General features: G+C 40.2%; 2 protein-coding genes across 4 annotated transcripts in view; both read left to right on the top strand.

The window, feature by feature from the left end:
* The window catches only part of rprd2a (regulation of nuclear pre-mRNA domain containing 2a), a 37,647-nt gene extending 35,827 nt beyond the window's left edge, over window positions 1-1,820 (top strand). Inside the window, exon 12 of the transcript XR_004558022.1 lies at window positions 1,569-1,820. The gene's annotated coding sequence lies outside the window, so the exon portion shown is untranslated. The remainder of the gene's footprint in view (window positions 1-1,568) is intronic.
* A 128-nt stretch (window positions 1,821-1,948) lies between these two features.
* The window catches only part of celf3a (cugbp, Elav-like family member 3a), a 45,823-nt gene continuing 27,373 nt past the window's right edge, over window positions 1,949-20,398 (top strand). For all 3 annotated transcript variants that reach the window (XR_004558023.1, XM_034160211.1, XM_034160210.1), the window contains exons 1-3: window positions 1,949-2,086; window positions 12,599-12,751; window positions 15,851-15,933. Coding sequence is in view for 2 of the 3 variants with exons in the window: in XM_034160211.1 (XP_034016102.1) it covers window positions 12,607-12,751; window positions 15,851-15,933 (228 nt within the window). In the remaining variant the exon portion in view is untranslated. The remainder of the gene's footprint in view (window positions 2,087-12,598; window positions 12,752-15,850; window positions 15,934-20,398) is intronic.

The following is a 20,398-nucleotide window of genomic DNA, read 5'->3' as shown; positions in this document are numbered from 1 at the left end:
TAACGAAAACATTAGCTTTGCTAATTTACCATTAGCAGATAAGCAGAACTGTGTCCATCACTGGCCGTATCTGTACAAACCTGAAGAAAAGGGGCAGCATAGGGGTTGTCATTCCGTCTTCTGTACCTGTAGCTACTGCCTGACTCATTAACATTCAGTATGCCAAACAGTGTAATTTATTCACAATTAGGCAGTAATATGTATATGTTGTGGGCAGCTGGTCTGCTCTGTGTCAGCCTGATCCCGTCAGATCTCAGAAGCTAAGCAGAGCAGGATCTGGTTAGTACTTGGTTGGGAGACCTCTTTGGAACACCAGCGGCTGTGTGTTTCTCCAGGTAAAACTTGAGTTGCGTCAGGAAGGGCATCCGGCGTAAAACTTGTGCCAATTACCAATGCGGATCTGGTTGTATCCGCTGTGTCGACCCCGAACGAAACCAGGAGCAGCTGAATGAACAACATGTATATGTTGTGGACATGATGAGCAAAGCTCTTCAGCATCTCACCATGTCATTTAGGTCCTTTAGACATATTTTGAGTAAATGCTTCGGTGGAGCATGAGCATGGCTAAAACTGTTCAGCTTCTGGGGGGGGGGGGGGCTTTATGTTAGAAAGGTTATACTTTATGTTAGGCTGTGATTGGTCCATCTGATACATCGGCCGCTATTGGCTGTCACACCACGCTCTGTGATTGGCTGTGGCGTAACTGCCGAAAATGTGAAAAACAAACTGAAAGACTTGAAAAGTGAGACAAACCAGTTGCAAAATGTCACAAATATCGGGGGTGGGAGTTTATCTCACCCCTGTCAAACCAAAATGGAAACCAGGTATTTGCTTTGTGTGTCTGAAATTCGCACGGCAACCGAAAACATTTGGAGGTTTGAGGAGTGGAACAAACTTACCATCCTCCTTGCATTGCTGCCATTTTGATTTTGAAACATTGTAAACAAAGGCTGCAGCCAATCAGAGAGCGGCGTGTCTCAGCCAATCAGCAAAATGTCAGAATCCTGACTAAAAGTCACGTGACTAAATGACCCATTACCGACTCCTTTGCATTGGCTGGAGGAGTGGAACCAACTTAATGTTTGTCTACTGTTGGTTTGTGGCTTTTTACGACAACAGTTTGTGGCTTTTTCCCCACTGGGGAGATTTTTTTGTGCAATTTCAGGTTTGTGCCTCCGTCTACCATAGAGTGAGCTTGTATAAATAACACATACTACTTAAAATATGTTGTGAGCCTTTTTGGTAATTTAGCAAAGCTGGACATGACACAGGTTTAGTATCCCTCTCCCCCCCAACACACACACACACACACACACTTCATTAAATGATCAACAGCAAAGACAAACATTGAATCTTTAGAGGAAATTAACAATTGGAGTACACAATGCATTTGAGACAAGTCACACTCTGAGACTTGATTTCTGACAATCACAGAAGTTGCAAGATGTCCAAATGTCCTTTGGTTGATAGATATATTAAAAGCCTCTTCAAGGAGTTTTTTTTCCCCCCTTCTTTCTTTTTCTTTCTTTCTTTCTTTCTTTCTTTCTTTCCTCCTGCTCGTCAACCAGCTGTTAGGCTGCTGGCAATTTGGCGACGGTCCCTGGCAGCAGACCTCAGAGCCCCTGGGAGGGATGGAGCTGATGGACAGGGAGGGAGACACCGACTTACGACGTCAAAGGAGTCCAGATCCACACACGGCAGAGGACCGCCGAGCAGACTGTTCCCACAGAAACACCGACCCACGGCCGCGCGCTCCGTTCAGAGGCGCCACGCGCACCTTTATGTAGTTTGCGCTCAGATTCATTGGGTGGAAGGGAAAAGGAAAAAAAAATACGGGATTTGACCAGAGAAAGCAGGAAAACAAGAAGAAAAAGAAGCGGATGAAGGAAAAAGACGCACATGTCGAATAAAGGACCGTCGCTGGATGTGACTTGTGTTGTTGTGGACTGGGTCCAGGCCCAACTTGTTTAGGGATTCAAACAGACAAATGATCTGAGTCATTGAGAATTTTTAAGTAAGTAATAACGAGGAAAGAAGAAGGGAATCGACGGATTACGCGGATTCTTTTCCAGGAGCAGCACCACAGGTATGTCCGTGGCCATTATTTATTTATTGTTTATAATATTAATATTATTATGGTCTGGCAATTGTGTTCATGACAAAAACATCATTTCCAGCAGTGCTGACACTGATACGTGCGCGCGCGCGCTCAGTCGGTCTGTCAAAATATAAACTGTAATGTGAATAAATACATTTTATCTTGTCATATTGGAGGTCAGGTTTTATGTCATTAGAGAAAACTGGGTGTAGCAAATACTAAATCGTTTACTAACTAGAGCGGTACTCCATAGAGTGCATTCCTCCGCACCCCCCCCCCCCCCCAAACTACTCATACATTAAAGGACAATGTTCATTTTTTAAAATCAAGTATTGCCATATTAAAGCATTTCATCTGTATTTCCCATCGACAAGTGCTTTTTTTGTGATTATTTAATTTAAAAAGTTAATCCTTGAGAGTAAAGAGCAATTGTGTACTCAAAATAGCAATGACATAACAACGTACTTTTTAAATAATACATTAGTGGTGCAAAACATTTGAAGAAATAAGTCTGGCTTTGCAGACTTATTTGGCTGCTCCCTTGTTTGCACTCGGGTCGCCACAGCAAATCCAAGATGGATCTGCATGTTGAATTGGCACAGGTTTTACACTGGATGCCCTTCCTGACGCAACTCCACATTACATGGAGAAATTTGATTGGATGGATGGATTTGAACCCGGAACCTTCTGCACTGATATATATATATATATATATATATATATATATATATCAAGGTCAGGTTTATTTATAAAGCACATTTACAAACAGTCAACACTGCCCCAAAGTGCTGTACAATAAAAGGAATTATTATTATAAATTATATTATTTATATTGTATTTATATATATATTATATATTTAATTATATTTATTATTGTAATTATATTATTAGAAATTATAATTATATGTGTGTGTATGTATATATATATATGTGTGTGTGTATATAGAGAATAGTACGCCAAAAAGCACGTATGTGTGCATTATATGAGTGCGCATGCATGAAAATCACACATGCGCACGAAGGTTCAAGGTTGGCTCATGCAAGCACACGTGATTCAAATCCATAAGGTTTTAAAAAAAAAATAAAAAGGTCTGATACTTTTTGGACAGACGTCGTGTACGTATATGTGGGTGTTAATGTGTGTGTGTATATATACGAGGGCTGTCCATAAAGTAACAGTCCTTTTTATTTTTTTCAAAAGCTATATGGATTTGAATCACGTGTGATTACATCAGACGTGCTTGAACCCTTGTGGGCATGCGAGAGTTTTTTCACGCCTGTTGGTTACGTCATTCGCCTGTGGGCAGTCTTTGAGTGAGGAGTCGCGTCACGGAAAGGACTCGGCGAATTTGCGCGCACGTCTTTCATTAAAAAATGTCCTTAAACAGTGGAATGTCCGCATAAAGTCCTCATGCCAGCCTCTTCTGAATCTTCTCTGTTCTCTCACGACGTCCTGGGTGAATTAAGCCTTAAATTAGGATGTTTTCAGGTCGAAACAGGCCGACGATGGCGCCTGGAAGCGCTGCGCAACGTCCCGCTCCGTGGGAAGTCCTTACACCGACAGAAACACCCCATAATCTCTCATCAGCCGTTAAACTTTTCACCGAAAACCAGCTTAATTTCTCAAATAGTGTCCACTCGGATATTCCTCACAGGTCCAGAAAAAATTTTGATAAAGCAACGCGCGCCGTCTTGAGCAGCGTGTGAAACAAAGGAATTCAGCCGAGAGGGCGGGACCACATCTCACTCAAGGCCTGCCCACAGGGAAATGACGTCACCGACACGCGTGAAAAAACTCACGCATGCGCACGAGGGTTCAAGCATGATTGGTGTAATTGCACGTCATTCAAATCCATATAGTTTTTTAAAAAATAAAAAGGTAGGATACTTTTCTAGTAGACCTCGTGTATATATGTATGTATGTATGTATGTATGTGTGTGTGTGTGTGTGTACACAGTGATCCCTCGTTTATCATGGGAGTTACGTTCTAAAAATAGCCCGCGATATGCGAAATACGCGAAGTGGCCAGCGTTATTTTTTACAATTTTTATAGACGTTTTAAAGCTGTAAAACCCCTCACTACACACTTTATACACTTTTCTCAATCAGGCATGAACATTTTCTCACTTTTCTCTCGTGTGTAAACACTCTCAAAGTTCAAACCTGAGTAGAAAAATAAGACCAACCTGTTTTCAGGCATTTGACACAGTTGACATCTCTCGTGTTGGAGCCATGATTCATGTCAGTCCACTTGGTGCAACAGCTCTTCAAGGTGTGATCACTCCTTTTTAGATGCAGACTAACGAGCAGATCTGATTTGATGCAGGTGTTAGTTTTGGGGATGAAAATTTAGAGGGTGATTCCATAATTTATTCCTCAGAACTGAGTGAGTCCATATTTTTTTTCCTCTGCTTGGTCTAAAAAAGTAACTGTTACTGACTGCCACAATTTTTTTTCCTGATTTCTTATAGTGTTTCTTAAAGCCAGGAAGTTGCCATTTGAAATGACTTTAGTTTTGTGTCATGTCTGTGATCTGCTTTTTTTCTACAAAATTAAAAAACTGAATGAACATCCTCCGAGGCCGGTGATTCCATAATTATTGCCAGGGGTTGTATATGTATATGTATATGTGTGTGTATATATGTATGTGTATGTATATGTATATGTGTCTGTATATATGTATGTATATGTATATGTGTGTGTCTGTATGTATGTATGTGTATGTATATGTATGTGTGTGTGTATGTATGTATGTACTCGTATATGTGTATGTGTGTGTGTATGTATGTATGTACTCGTATATGTGTATGTGTGTGTGTATGTATGTATGTACTCGTATATGTGTATGTGTGTGTGTATGTATGTATGTACTCGTATATGTATATGTGTGTGTGTATGTATGTATGTACTCGTATATGTATATGTGTGTGTGCGTGTATGTATGTGTATATGTGTGCGTGCGTGTATGTGTATATGTGTGTGCGTGTATGTATGTGTATATGTGTGTATGTGTATGTATGTGTGTATGTATGTGTGTATGTGTATATATATATATATATATATATATATATATATATATATATACGAGGTCTATTAGACAATAAACCGACCCTTTTATTTTTTTTTTAACTATATGGATTTGAATGACGTGCGATTCCACCAGTCATGCTTGAACCCTCGTGCGCATGCGTGAGTTTTTTCACGCGTGTCGGTGACGTCATTTCCCTGTAGGCAGGCCTTGAGTGAGATGTGGTCCCGCCCTCCCAGCTGAATTCCTTTGTTTCACACGCTGCTCGAGACGGCGCGTTGCTTTATCAAAATTTCTTCCAGGCGCCGTCGTCGGCCTGTTTCGACCAGAAAACATCCTGATTTAAGGCTTAATTCACCCAGGGCGTCGTGAGAGAACAGAGAAGATTCAGAAGAGGCCGGCATGAGGACTTTATGCGGACATTCCACTGTTTAAGGACATTTTTTAATGAAAGACGTGCGCGCAAATTCGCAGAGAGGTTTCCGTGATGACTCAGCGAATCTGTGTGCGCCGCGACAGGAAAAACACCTCCGTGTTGAAAACCATTTGTAAAATTCAGGCGGCTTTTGATGGCTTTCAACAAGTGAGTAACTGAGAAATTGGTTAACAGCTTGGGCATGTTCCAACTTGCCCGTTAAGGTTTCCAACGGAGGTGTTTTTCCTGTCGCGACCCCCCGCAGTCGGGTCCGGCCCGACATGCGACTCTGCCCGCACGTTCTTTCATTACAAAATGTCCGTTAACAATGGAATGTCCGAATAAACTCCTCATGCCGACTTCTTCTGAAAGTTCTCTGTTCTCTGACGACTTACTGGGTCAACAGAGCCTGAAATGTGGAAGTTTTCAACTTGAAACGGCGAGACGCTGCCGCCTCGAAGCGCAGATCGCCGTCAGGCGCCGTGGGCCGTCCTTACGGCGACACTACCAGACCAAAATCTCTCATCAGCCGTTAAAATTTTTACCGAAAACCAGCTGAATTTATCGAATGGTGTCCACTCAGTTGTGCCTTACAGTTTTGAAAAAATTTTGATCAAACAAAGCAAAGGTCAAAGGTCGGATACTTTTCTAATAGACCTCGTATGTGTGTGTGTGTGTGTGTGTATATATATATGTATATGTATATATATATATATATGTATATATATATATATATATATATATATATGTATTTTTAATCAGAAATTCATTCTTGTCAGTGTGTTTAGTCGTTGAATAGAGCATTATGTTAAATATTCCCTATATCATTTTAATATTAAGACAATATGTTGGAAGTAAGCATAAAATGCATGAAAATATTAGTGTCGGGATGACTAATGACAATCATTAGCTGACTACTTGGACACTATTAGTTGTTGATGACTAAGAAGTCCCTTCGGCTGTTCCCTTGTTTCACTCAGGGTCGCCACAGCAGATTCGAGGTGGATCTGCATGTTGATTCAGCGCAAGATGCCCTTTCTGATGCAACTCCACATTATATGGAGAATGGGCAGGGGTGGCCTTGAACTCAGAACCTTCTTCTCTAGAAACAAGCGCCCTTAACCACGTAGCTGCCAGCTGATGATGATTAATCAAATCAAATCAATTTCATTTATATAGCGCCAAATCACAACAAACAGTTGCCCCAAGGCACTTCATATTGCAAGGCAAAGCCATACAATAATTACAGAAAAACCCCAACTGTCAAAACGACCCCCTGTGAGCAAGCACTTGGCGACAGTGGGAAGGAAAAACTCCCTTTTAACAGGAAGAAATCTCCAGCAGAACCAGGCTCAGGGAGGGGCAGTCTTCTGCTGGGACTGGTTGGGGCTGAGGGAGAGAACCAGGAAAAAGACATGCTGTGGAGGGGAGCAGAGATCAATCACTAATGATTAAATGCAGAGTGGTGCATACAGAGCAAAAAGAGAAAGAAACACTCAGTGCATCATGGGAACCCCCCAGCAGTCTAAGTCTATAGCAGCATAACTAAGGGATGGTTCAGGGTCCTGAAGGGATCTGATCCAGCCCTAACTATAAGCTTTAGCAAAAAGGAAAGTTTTAAGCCTAATCTTAAAAGTAGAGAGGGTGTCTGTCTCCCTGATCCAAATTGGGAGCTGGTTCCAGAGGAGAGGAGCCTGAAAGCTGAAGGCTCTGCCTCCCATTCTACTCTTACAAACCCTAGGAACTACAAGTAAGCCTGCAGTCTTCGAGCGAAGCGCTCTATTGGGGTGATATGGTACTATGAGGTCCCTAAGATAAGATGGGACCTGATTATTCAAAACCTTATAAGTAAGAAGAAGAATTTTAAATTCTATTCTAGAATTAACAGGAAGCCAATGAAGAGAGGCCAATATAGATGAGATATGCTCTCTCCTTCTAGTCCCTGTCAGTACTCTAGCTGCAGCATTTTGAATTAACTGAAGGCTTTTCAGGGAACTTTTAGGACAGCCTGATAATAATGAATTACAATAGTCCAGCCTAGAGGAAATAAATGCATGAATTAGTTTTTCAGTATCACTCTGAGACAAGACCTTTCTAATTTTAGAGATATTGCGCAAATGCAAAAAAGCAGTCCTACATATTTGTTTAATATGCGCATTGAATGACATATCCTGATCAAAAATGACTCCAAGATTTCTCACAGTATTACTAGAGGTCAGCGTAATGCCATCCAGAGTAAGGATCTGGTTAGACACCATGTTTCTAAGATTTGCGGGGCCAAGTACAATAATTTCAATTTTATCTGAGTTTAAAAGCAGGAAATTAGAGGTCATCCATGTCTTTATGTCTGTAAGACAATCCTGCAGTTTAGCTAATTGGTGTGTGTCCTCTGGCTTCATGGATAGATAAAGCTGAGTATCATCTGCGTAACAATGAAAATTTAAGCAATGCTGTCTAATAATACTGCCTAAGGGAAGCATGTATAAAGTGAATAAAATTGGTCGTAGCACAGAACCTTGTGGAACTCCATAATTAACCTTAGTCTGTGAAGAAGATTCCCCATTTACATGAACAAATTGTAATCTATTAGATAAATATGATTCAAACCACCGCAGCACAGTGCCTTTAATACCTATGGCATGCTCTAATCTCTGTAATAAAATTTTATGGTCAACAGTATCAAAAGCAGCACTGAGGTCTAACAGAACAAGCACAGAGATGAGTTCACTGTCTGAGGCCATAAGAAGATCATTTGTAACCTTCACTAATGCTGTTTCTGTACTATGATGAATTCTAAACCCTGACTGAAACTCTTCAAATAGACCATTCCTCTGCAGATGATCAGTTAGCTGTTTTACAACTACCCTTTCAAGAATTTTTGAGAGAAAAGGAAGGTTGGAGATTGGCCTATAATTAGCTAAGATAGCTGGGTCAAGTGATGGCTTTTTAAGTAATGGTTTAATTACTGCCACCTTAAAAGCCTGTGGTACATAGCCAACTAATAAAGACAGATTGATCATATTTAAGATCGAAGCATTAATTAATGGTAGGGCTTCCTTGAGCAGCCTGGTAGGAATGGGGTCTAATAGACATGTTGATGGTTTGGAGGAAGTAACTAATGAAAATAACTCAGACAGAACAATCGGAGAGAAAGAGTCTAACCAAATACCGGCATCACTGAAAGCAGCCAAAGAGAACGATATGTCTTTGGAATGGTTATGAGTAAATTTTTCTCTAATAGTTAAAATTTTATTAGCAAAGAAAGTCATGAAGTCATTACTAGTTAAAGTTAAAGGAATACTCGGCTCAATAGAGCTCTGACTCTTTGTCAGCCTGGCTACAGTGCTGAAAAGAAACCTGGGGTTGTTCTTATTTTCTTCAATTAGTGATGAACAATAAGATGTCCTAGCTTTACGGAGGGCTTTTTTATAGAGCAACAGACTCTTTTTTCAGGCTAAGTGAAGATCTTCTAAATTAGTGAGACGCCATTTCCTCTCCAACTTACGGGTTATCTGCTTTAAGCTACGAGTTTGTGAGTTATACCACGGAGTCAGGCACTTCTGATTTAAGGCTCTATTTTTCAGAGGAGCTACAGCATCCAAAGTTGTCCTCAATGAGGATATAAAACTATTGACGAGATAATCTATCTCACTCACAGAGTTTAGGTAGCTACTCTGCCCTGTGTTGGTATATGGCATTGGAGAACATAAAGAAGGAATCATATCCTTAAACCTAGTTACAGCGCTTTCTGAAAGACTTCTACTGTAATGAAACTTATTCCCCACTAATGGGTAGTCCATCAGAGTAAATGTAAATGTTATTAAGAAATGATCAGACAGAATGGGGGTTTTCAGGGAATACTGTTAAGTCTTCAATTTCCATACCATAAGTCAGAACAAGATCTAAGGTATGATTAAAGTGGTGGGTGGACTCATTTACATTTTGAGCAAAGCCAATCGAGTCTAACAATAGATTAAATGCAGTGTTGAGGCTGTAATTCTCAGCATCTGTGTGGATGTTAAAATCGCCCACTATAATTGTCTTATCTGAGCTAAGCACTAAGTCAGACAAAAGGTCTGAAAATTCACAGAGAAACTCACAGTAACGACCAGGAGGACGATAGATAACAACAAATAAAACTGGTTTTTGGGACTTCCAATTTGGATGGACAAGACTAAGAGACAAGCTTTCAAATGAATTAAAGCTCTGTCTGGGTTTTTGATTAATTAATAAGCTGGAGTGGAAGATTGCTGCTAATCCTCCACCTCGGCCCGTGCTACGAGCATTCTGGCAGTTAGTGTGACTCGGGGGTGTTGACTCATTTAAACTAACATATTCATCCTGCTGTAACCAGGTTTCTGTAAGGCAGAATAAATCAATATGTTGATCCATTATTATATCATTTACTAACAGGGACTTAGAAGAGAGAGATCTAATGTTTAATAGACCACATTTAACTGTTTTAGTCTGTGGTGCAGTTGAAGGTGCTATATTATTTTTTCTTTTTGAATTTTTACGCTTAAATAGATTTTTACTGGTTGTTGGTGGTCTGGGAGCAGGCACCATCTCTACGGGGATGGGGTAATGAGGGGATGGCAGGGGGAGAGAAGCTGCAGAGAGCTGTGTAAGACTACAACTCTGCTTCCTGGTCCCAACCCTGGATAGTCACTGTTTGGAGGATTTAAGAAAATTGGACAGATTTTTAGAAATGAGAGCTGTTCCATCCAAAGTGGGATGGATGCCATCTCTCCTAACAAGACCAGGTTTTCCCCAGAAGCTTTGCCAATTATCTATGAAGCCCACCTCATTAATTAATATTGACACTAAATTAAAAATGGCCATTCTAAGCAGTGAAACTTCACATTGACTTTAATTGCAGCTGAGCAGGTACAGAAGTTCAAGTCGAGGACTTGGCATTAACCGGGGATGCGAATTGATCCAATTTGATCAATAATAGTGCAATTATCGGTTCTGCTTATTGTTCCGGTTCTTTATTGATTCTCTTATAAATACTTGATCAATTTTGTCTGTGGAACAGCGTGACCCTGCATAGGTTTTCAGGATCATCGCAGCTGTTGTTGCTTGATGCATACTTTGGCATCGTGACATCAGACATGACGTCAAACAATTTTTCCAAAGAAGAACTCTCAGAAAAAAAAAACATGCAGGCATTGATGAGAGGAACTGATAGCGTTTGAGGAATGTTATTCTGATGGACTGGAAAATTTGGGACCAGTTCTCTGTTCCCTTTCCTTGCGTTAACGCAGTGAACTGCATAGAAACAGTGTTTGTGGTATTACAAGATACAAGGTATTTATTCGAAGGCCTTAAGTGCAGGTCGTTCTGGCTGCTGCTGGATGTTGGCCTGTGTTGGTTCCTGCTTGATCTCTTCTGTGAAATGATCTCTGCAAGGGCACCTGTCTGTGTTTTTGATAGCTGTGCAGGAAATGAACATTGAAGCCATTTAAGTGCAATTACTGAAAGAGCAATTTGAAATTCTTTTTGTTCATGATTTATCCTTAAATTGTAGGAAAATCATGCAATCTGAATTACCCGAATTTCAGAAAATTAGTCAGCTAGGTACGTACTAGCTTGTCATAGTTGACTATTATGACTAGTCATCTCAACGCTACAGCATATTAATAACTATGCTGCACATTTTTAAGCTTCATAAAAACATTGTTTTGAATTAATTTAGAGCTGTACTGCAGAAGCTAAATTATTAACAATGTATTAATGTGATTAAGGCTGTAAAAAATTGAACTTATCCTACAGCTTATTCTTGCTGCATTCACACTGTTTTCCATAGTGGCACAAAACTGTACAAATTTAAAATCATGCATATCTATGATGCATGGACCTCATTCATTTTCTATACCCACTTATTCCAGTTTAAATAATAATAATGTAACTGGTATGTATACATTATTTCATGTGGTATATAACCCCCCCCACACACACACCCACACACACACACACACACCAAAAACCATCAAAAAGCCCAAAAAGCTTTTACAAAAGTGAAAGAAAGTCCTGTATCGGAATCCACACCGAGTTTTAATCTGTTTCCTCTTGGCTCAAATCTAACCTTCAACCAACTTTCCTAAGTAATCTAGGTGTCAGTTGAACAAGCTAACAAGCATGTATGTAAAGCATAAAAGCATTGGTGGAAGTAATATTTTTATTGCACTCTACAAATTGATTGCACTTGTCAAACTTGCAGCATTTCTATGACAGTAAGAAGTGAGTTAATGGGTTTTAATATATATAATAACATTACCTATATTGATAAATAGAAAGGTACTGGGGGAGTACATACGTCTGCCAAAGCTGAACAGTGTTGCAGTGTTGCATTGGGATTCACTTTACTGCAGGAATTCCTTCAAGTTCATTGCTGTCTGAATGTATTTTTATGGTAAAACATCAAATTCAAAGATTAACATCTACATAAAACGTCACTTGTTTTGTGCCTGTCATGTCAAGTCATTGTCTGATTGATGGGTTTCATCAACATCAAGGCCACTTGTTTCTGAAAAATTTATTAAAAAGAAAAAAGCCCCATCTTTGTATATAAACCAGAAACGTCTTACCAAGGTTGATTATTCAACAAAGGTTTGTGGAGATCTGCTGAAAACTTGATGAAAAATTGATTATAAAATGTTACAAAAATCAAATCAAATAAAAAATAATTCCTACCAACACAAGAATTTGAGTTTGATTGATCAATGCGCTATGTTTTGTAGAGATTGGTGTTAAAGTTTTGAGTAAGAAACCAACAGATATGTGTGAAAATATTGCCGTCGTGGCAAAGCAATGAATTCTGTAATAATCTCAATATTTCATGTTTTACTGTGATAAATTATATTGAGCTGAAAAGCCTTTCGGGCTGCTTATAATTGACTGTAGAGAAATTCTTATTTCAGCCTCTCTTGAATGCGCCCATCTGCACATCCATGCGAGCCTCCTGTTTGCACCTCCTGTAGTGTGAATTTAGGCCTGCGGGCTCCTGTTTGCTCCTGCTGACCGCCTCCACTCTGTCTTATTATTCCTCCTCAGACTTCTCAATGAAAGAGCCTGACGCAATCAAACTCTTCATCGGGCAGATACCCCGAAACCTGGAGGAGAAGGACTTGAAGCCCATTTTTGAGCAGTTTGGCAAGATCTATGAGTTAACAGTGATAAAGGATAAATACACAGGAATGCACAAAGGTAAGGGGGGCATCCAGATCAGGGTAGGAATGACCAAGAGAAGCTTTTGTTCTGTAGCATATAAATTGTTTCTGGAAGGTGATGCTCAAATTGCAAATGTACTTGATGTTGTCCAGTATTTTTCTGTTCTGGAAAAACATCCAGTAAATTGCCTTGTTTTAAATTTTTTTATGTTACCCCACACTGATCCACTTTAAGGACAAAGGCTCAACATTTTTGCATGAAAAAAACAACAACAAAAAAACCTGAATATTTTCAAGGATTTGGTGTATTTATACCACACTTTGTTACATTCACAGGGTGCATTTGAGTACTGAGAAAGGTAGTATTAAGAAAACTCCACACTTCAGTTAGCACCAACATCTGTTGCCATGCGTTAATGGTTAGCATTATAGTGTGCAGTCAGGCCAACATTGACCACTTCCCCAACCGTTCTCCCATAACTGTGGGGAGTCCAGAACATTTATATAGCCTTACCTATAATTGGAAATATTAAAGGATTATTAACCGGGCAAGAGGTCTGTATGGGGAAATATCAGACTGTGGTATTGACAGTATGGACTGAGTTATCGCCTGAATATGCTACTGATGGTGCTGGGCTTGTTCGCTTTTTTCACCTCCACTAGCTTAACAGGTAGTCCGGTTGTTATTTGGTAAGATTTCAATCTGTGCCTTTTTTCCGATGCCGTTTAGATATTTATGGAGTACATTCATGTCCGACTTGGTTTTTCTAATCATGTTTTTAGCTTCCTGTTTTGTAATGAAAATATGCTTTGCGGACCCATTGTCATGGTAACTGGTCCGATATGGGAAAATATCTGACTGGTAATCAACCAATCACAGCATGTGTAATGTTGCAGCCATATAATAATACAATATATTTCCTGTATTCATGCCTGGAGGAATCTTTAATAAGATTTCAGATTACCCTAAAGCAGTCAGTGGTATAAGGTGTTGGGTTACCAAAATGTAGACCTCAGTTTGATTCCATTGGCTTCCATTGACAGTCCACCCAGCTGTCAATGGATATCGCCTTGGCAGTAGAAATAACTGGTGCTGGACTGGCGTCCCGAAAAGGGGAAGTCATAGAGTCTTACGCGCATCACACTACAGAATCTGGGGATAAGCACTGGCACAAATGGGCTTTAGGACCAATACAGGAGTGGACCATACCATTTCTTAACTTGAACCTTTTGTCCACCTGTCTCTCTCCTATCACTGCAGTAGGGCTCATTTAAGTCCAGTGCGAGGCACTAGCCAAAGGATACTGTCGTAGCTTAATGTAACTCACCGAGTATAGTTGGTGTCAGTTATTAATGGTTTGTGTTAACTGCTGCTTGCAAGCCACGTATGCTAACTAATAATGTATTACCACATATTTTTGTGCAAAGCGTGGTTTGGGTGTTCTTTAATACATCTTGTCAGGAGTCAAACACGCCATACAGAGGTAACGCTTCACATCCTGAAATCTTATACTTGCGGAAACTTTAGTTTTTATCCTCATCCTACAAAATACCGTGAAAGATGTTACACAGTACATTGCAGTTTGGAAAACTGTCAGTAACAAACATTCAGTTGTGCTCACACTGTGATTTCATTCATTTGGTGATATGATTCAGTTTGAAAGAGTCATCTTGTATTTTGGACAAAAAAAATACTGTATTCATATGGATGCAGTAAATGTTTCTCCGACTGATTCAAGCTAAATCATTAATAGTTTGTCTTATTTCTAATGCAAATGTGAGTGTGGAAACACAGGTTGGTGTCCATCGTCTAACACCTATAACACTGTTCGTGCATATATTTACATTTTCATGGTCTGTGTGATGCCAAAAGGTTAACTAATGTCTAACTCTATTATGTGGGACTATATACATACTGTATAGTGATATTACAGTAAACAGACGTTCACATTGTGAATGGTTTTTAGACATGAACGGTCAGTAATCCTATGGCTCTCCGTTGTTTTTCTCCTTTCTCCTCATTTTTATTTTGTTCCTCTGTATTCTTGCAGCACAGTCAATTGGTGTTTTGATAAAAAGGAGGAAGCCTTTTTCTTGGGGGAATTGAAAGCCACCTTTTTTGTGAGAAAAAAAATACAGGTCACCTGGTTTAAAAACAAGATTGTATACATAAATATATCTCACAAACACTGAAGTGATGCACGTTTAAAAATAGACATTTGCAGGTCTACATTAATCAAGCAGCATTGGCCTAAGTGCATTTTGCATGGTACACACCTAGGCTTTTTCAAAGCCGAAAAGACGCGGAATATTTTGTGTCTGTCACTTTAAATGAAAAGGAGTTGCTGCTCACCACGCTTAGAGGCGGCTGTCTCCACGGACACACCTGATATAAGCGGAAATCTCATGTCAAGTATCCTTGTGATTTGTATAGAAACCCTATGCAATGTCCTATGTAAGGCTGCAGTCTCCACTTTTCTTTTATCAGTTCCATAGTATCAAGATTGTGGGAAAAAAGTCTGGATCAGACAATCCTGGTTTGATTCCTGGTTTGGACCTTCATTTTTTTCCATGTTGATGACAAGCATAATCTCTATTTTTCTGGGGCAATTTCAACATTAAGGTTAGGGGCTGTTTAATTTCGTATATTAGTCATGGATATAGATTTTGTGTCTTTGCAAATTGGGGGCGGGGTCTATATTACATTGGCTGCGTCCATGAAGGCATACTTCCTACAGACGGTGTGTGGATAAGTTGGAACAGATTGACTAAGTGGGCTTGTCTTTCACAGCAAGTAGAAGTCCAAATGCGGATTTTTGTGACATACGTCACAAAAGCCAAAACGAGCCATTTCGTGGCTAAATTTAGCTTTTAGCAGCGTTGTTTCTGCACACATCGTCATTGAGTTGTGAAACCTCGAGGATGTTTTAATGAGAACGCAGCTATATCCAATGCCAAAAAAATTCAATTTCAAACAGATTTTGCACAAAAACGTTTAAGTCAACTCGGAGCACAGGTTTGTAATTGAACAGTGAAGTCTGGCAGCATGTTCGATATCAGTAATGTGATGCCGCTGTGTCTGGAGATGTATGTGACATTACGCACGCATACGCTCACAGTGTGTCTCTGTCACCAGGATGTGCCTTCCTGACATACTGTGCACGCGAGTCCGCCCTGAAAGCCCAGAATGCACTGCATGAACAGAAGACATTACCAGGGGTGAGTGCGTCATTGTGCTTTCACGTCACCACACATCCTCAGCAGATCTTGTGTGAATGCATGCGTATGGCCCGGTGTGGCGGTGAGACGGCCGCCTTCACACACACCAGGAATATAAGTGATTTAGACATGTTGGTCCAGCTTCCCCCTGTAGCTCATACCATCCGATAAAGGTCAGTCTCTCTCTCTCTCATGTTTCATATGTGATGCATCCAGACATATCTATCCAGTTAAGGCATGAGTCATCCCTTTGCATGTCACGGGTCGAGAGCGGCAGCTATGAGGCTTGCTGCTGGACTGAATTTGCCAGCTCCTATTCTCTCTGATGTCCCCCCCCCCCCCCCCTCTCTTTCTCTCTCTCTCTCTCTGAATTCTAATCAAAGTTTAACCTAGCATTATTAGCATAGCCAGGCAGCAGGTGTGCTGCCAAATGACATTTCCAGAGCTAAATATGACAAGACAGCCGCTTCTCTATAATAAGCGGCTGTAAGAGAGACAAGGCGACAAGGCAAGGAATTACTGAGACAGAGTGCACGCCCACGTGTGCTGCTTCCTCTTTTGTTAATAAGGGTTTTACCGCTCCTTCCTTGTGGTTGTCTTTTTTTGTTGTTGTTGTTGATATTTGCTTGTGTCCGTCCCGCTCCCCTCGCCAACGGGAGGGGAGGATGCTGTTGCACAGTTTGACACCGAGGAGACTGACGTTCTTGCAGCCACGAAAGAAATCTGATTGTCGGCGTGACAGTAGCGTGATCTCTCCGAGGAGATCAGCAGAACCCCACAGACAGCGCCCGCCTGACCGTCTTATAACCTCTTACTTCGAAGCCTTATATGAGCAAAGCACCTGTGTCCTCTCATTCCATCCCCACTCTTCTCTCCCCCCCCACCCACCTCCCTGATGCAAAAAGACAAAAACCATCTTATTAGCTCTGTACACACCCACTCAGACAAAAACAGCTTTCCACCCCTGCTACCAGCTGTGGTGTAATTGTCATCTAATTGCACCTGCACTGCCAAAGAATAATTAACTTTGGCATGTCTTGGACAAAGGTGGGGGGGGGGGGGGTGTACATGAAAGCAATTATAAGCCTATAGAGCTGCAATGAAAGCAAAGCACACGTCAGTGTGTCAAATGCTGAAAGATTTCATTCAGCATCCAGCGTTTGTTAGAGTTTTTTAGCGTTTTCTCCTCTCCACAAAGTAAACATCAGTGTAATTGATTTGTTTTTGTTTGTTTGTTTGTTTTTTGTGCGGCCCCCCCCATCCCATCCTGCCAACGTAAGATAAAAGGCTGAGTTTTTTTTTTTTTTTTTTTTTTTGTAAGTGTAAACACAAGTGGACAAATAAAAAGAAGAAAAGAAGTCAGGCAAGGGTGAGCAGATGGTTGCATCGGAGTGGCACCTGGCCTTGTGTTTAATTTCAGGTGAAAGCGTCTGCGTGTATTTGTGGTGGGGGGAGGAGATTCAAAAGTACATTTAGCCAAAAGCAAAGGGAAGAAAGTGAGAAAATGGTGACGTTGAACCAGAGCAAAACCAAAAAGACTCCGTCTCTGTCCAGCTCGGACAGCTTCTTCTCTTTTTATTATCAACGCCTCACATGGACGCGTGTCGCTGGGTGGATAGAGATGGCAAAACAATTTGTGCCTCATTAAAAAAAAAGTTAGTTTTTTTTTTTTACACACTCTATAAGCTTTAAGTAATAGAATCATCACGTGGTGCCGTCTGTCAGCAGCAGCAAACACTACAAGTTCACGTGACGTCGCATCTATAACAACACTTCATGATTCATTTGGAATGTTATTACTGTTCAAAGATGTAAGTGTGCGTTTGCACATGGCGTGAGGGGGAGCAGTTGTTCACACTAATTTGGTCTAATGAAGGATGTGTGTGTGTGCGCGTGTGTGAACACACACATCCCAAGATACAAGTCAAAGGGCGCTGGTTTTTATCCTTGTAATAAGTGTTGATTAATTGTTACTAAGTTTTTTTTTATATAAGTTCTGAAAAGCTTGTTGACCTTATAATGTGTTAATAATAGTGTTAGGAATTACATCATAGATATGTGGATTGTTATGTTATAAGGCATTGCTCTTGTTTTAGAGTAGTAGCAAAAAGAATCTCAATATTAATAAATGGATAAATAATTATATATTGATCCCAGTAAACCAACAGATCAGTGATTTCATATTTCAGTTTATTAAACACAATATATAGCTAAATGTTAAATCTTCTGAGTGGTTGATCCAGTTTTGAAAAATGAAAGAAGCTACTTGGTGGAATGACGAAACAGCTTGAAGACCAACAAGAAGTCGGATCACTGAGGAGTAAACTTTCAGATATCTTTCACCTGGAGGACTGACCCAAGGCCAAACACATGGTTGTCTTTGGTACTCGGTCTCTTTGGCGGATCCGTGGGTACCACTGGAATGAGTATATGTTAAATGAAGAGTTACTTACAGAGCCTTAGATGAGGAGTATAACTTGCATTGTGAGGGGGCATCTTCTATGACATTTTGGGAATATGTGAATGTTTCTCTTGAGCATGATTCAGGATGCAGGTACCTTAGTGTTGAAGACATCAACAACTGGAAAAGACCAAGGGGATGTCATTGTTTCAACTGGCAGCCACAGATAGGTGGCTACTTCGAGAGATGGCGATGGACTGGTTGTCCGTCTAGGTGATTGCCATCCAGATACCGGGGTGGTTTCATTATTGGCACCACCGTATACTGCCAGATGTATAATGACTTGATGACTCAGAACCTCCAGACTATCAATCAAGTCAAGTGTGGGAGCATGCGCTGGTTTCACACACACCACATCCAATCGCCTTGGGTCCTGGATGGCAACCAACCACTCAGGTAGACAAAAAAAGTTAGACAGTGCTAATTTGATTTAGCAAAATTCAGACTCCAGATGCATGGATGACCTTGAATCAGGGAACTTCTCACCGGGAGATAAATGTACTAACTGCTTGCAACACAACCCACCATTTTTGCAATGGGTTTTTGTAATGCTATTGTAAACGGATATTTAAAAAAAATGCATGCACAAGGGCTTTTATTAATATTTTTAAGCACTTCATAAACTGTTAACATTTTTTTGTTTGTGGTGATAACAAATATCTAATTATTTTAGATGTTTATTATGCTTTTATTAACCCTTGTATAGAATTGTTGGAACATAATGTTAATAAGCATCTTATGAGGATTTTTTAACTAACACTCATTACAAGGATCTTTGTATGAACTGTTATGTTATTCAGTCTAGTGAGTGTGAGAGTAAAAAAATCTGTGAGGCTTTCTGTGTCTGAGGAAGGAGACGTGTTTGAACGGAACATCTGACTAAGCTTGACATTTACTCAGCCATGAGGACTCAGACGGAGCAGACAGAGGAGTTTTATCAATAGTCTGAAATACATGCATATGCTAAATATAGCATGGGCTTTTCACGCAGGATGTGAGATAGGAACTTGAAGTGGAAGAACGAATGCCATAATTTATGCTCTTACAGCGCAAATGTTCTGCTGTAGATGCATACAGGCCGTCATGTGCATTGCATTTTTTTTTTTTTTTTTTTTTTACTGAAGCCAATTACAAATCACAGCAGATTTATCAGGAAATTCTAAATATGAGCAGTCATATGAGGTGACAATAAACAGGTGTGATTGCTTATTGTCCGTTATTTTTCACATTTAACTAAATAATTTAGAATGTCAAAAAATGATGGTCATCACAGGCTTACCAATTTAAAAAAAAAGCACATTTTCAGATTGCAGTACTGCAGACAACAGCCCGTAATCACTCCAAAAAAAAATATCAGTCATATTCACTGTATCTCAGGTTTAGAAAGTTTAAGTCTGTTTGACAGTGGCATTGTTCCAGCTAATATGTACACAGTAAATTTTGCAGAGGAAAATTTACTCTGCTGGGATAACATTTGGTCCCAGTCTAAATAGAGTTAAATAAACTTTACCGCAGGGTTAAATCAACTCAACATAGTGTAAAATCAACTGTTATTGGAGTAGAACCACTTGCATTGACTAGACGGTGTCTCCAACCGAACGGTCCCCCCTGCCTTCACTGCGCATGCATCATCAGTTGCGGTTCACTGATTATCATGTCGTTTCTGCTTCAAACTGCACTCCAGTCATCATCTTTCTCAGTGACAGATCTCTGAAGCTTTTGTGCAACAATCATTTCCACATAAATTCAGCATTATTTCATCATAAAAGACGGAGGAAGCGATCAGAGCGCCGCAGCTACACAAGTTGCTAGCTGTTACATTCACTGAGCGTCCGTCATTTCAAAGCATCACCGAATATCGCATTGTTCCTGCTTAAAACTGACTTTAGAATGATTTAAGAGGTTTTACCTTTATCATCTGATCGTTAAGAATCCCATTAATCTATTTGATCATTTTGGGTGAAGGCAGTACGTCCACAGGAGCTGCTGAGCTCCGAAATGATG

Source organism: Thalassophryne amazonica, chromosome 20, assembly GCF_902500255.1.
Source record: "Thalassophryne amazonica chromosome 20, fThaAma1.1, whole genome shotgun sequence".
Classification (NCBI taxonomy): Eukaryota; Metazoa; Chordata; class Actinopteri; order Batrachoidiformes; family Batrachoididae; genus Thalassophryne; species Thalassophryne amazonica.
The sequence above is the reverse complement of the archived record's forward strand: the minus strand, read 5'-3'. Positions and strand labels throughout refer to the sequence as shown.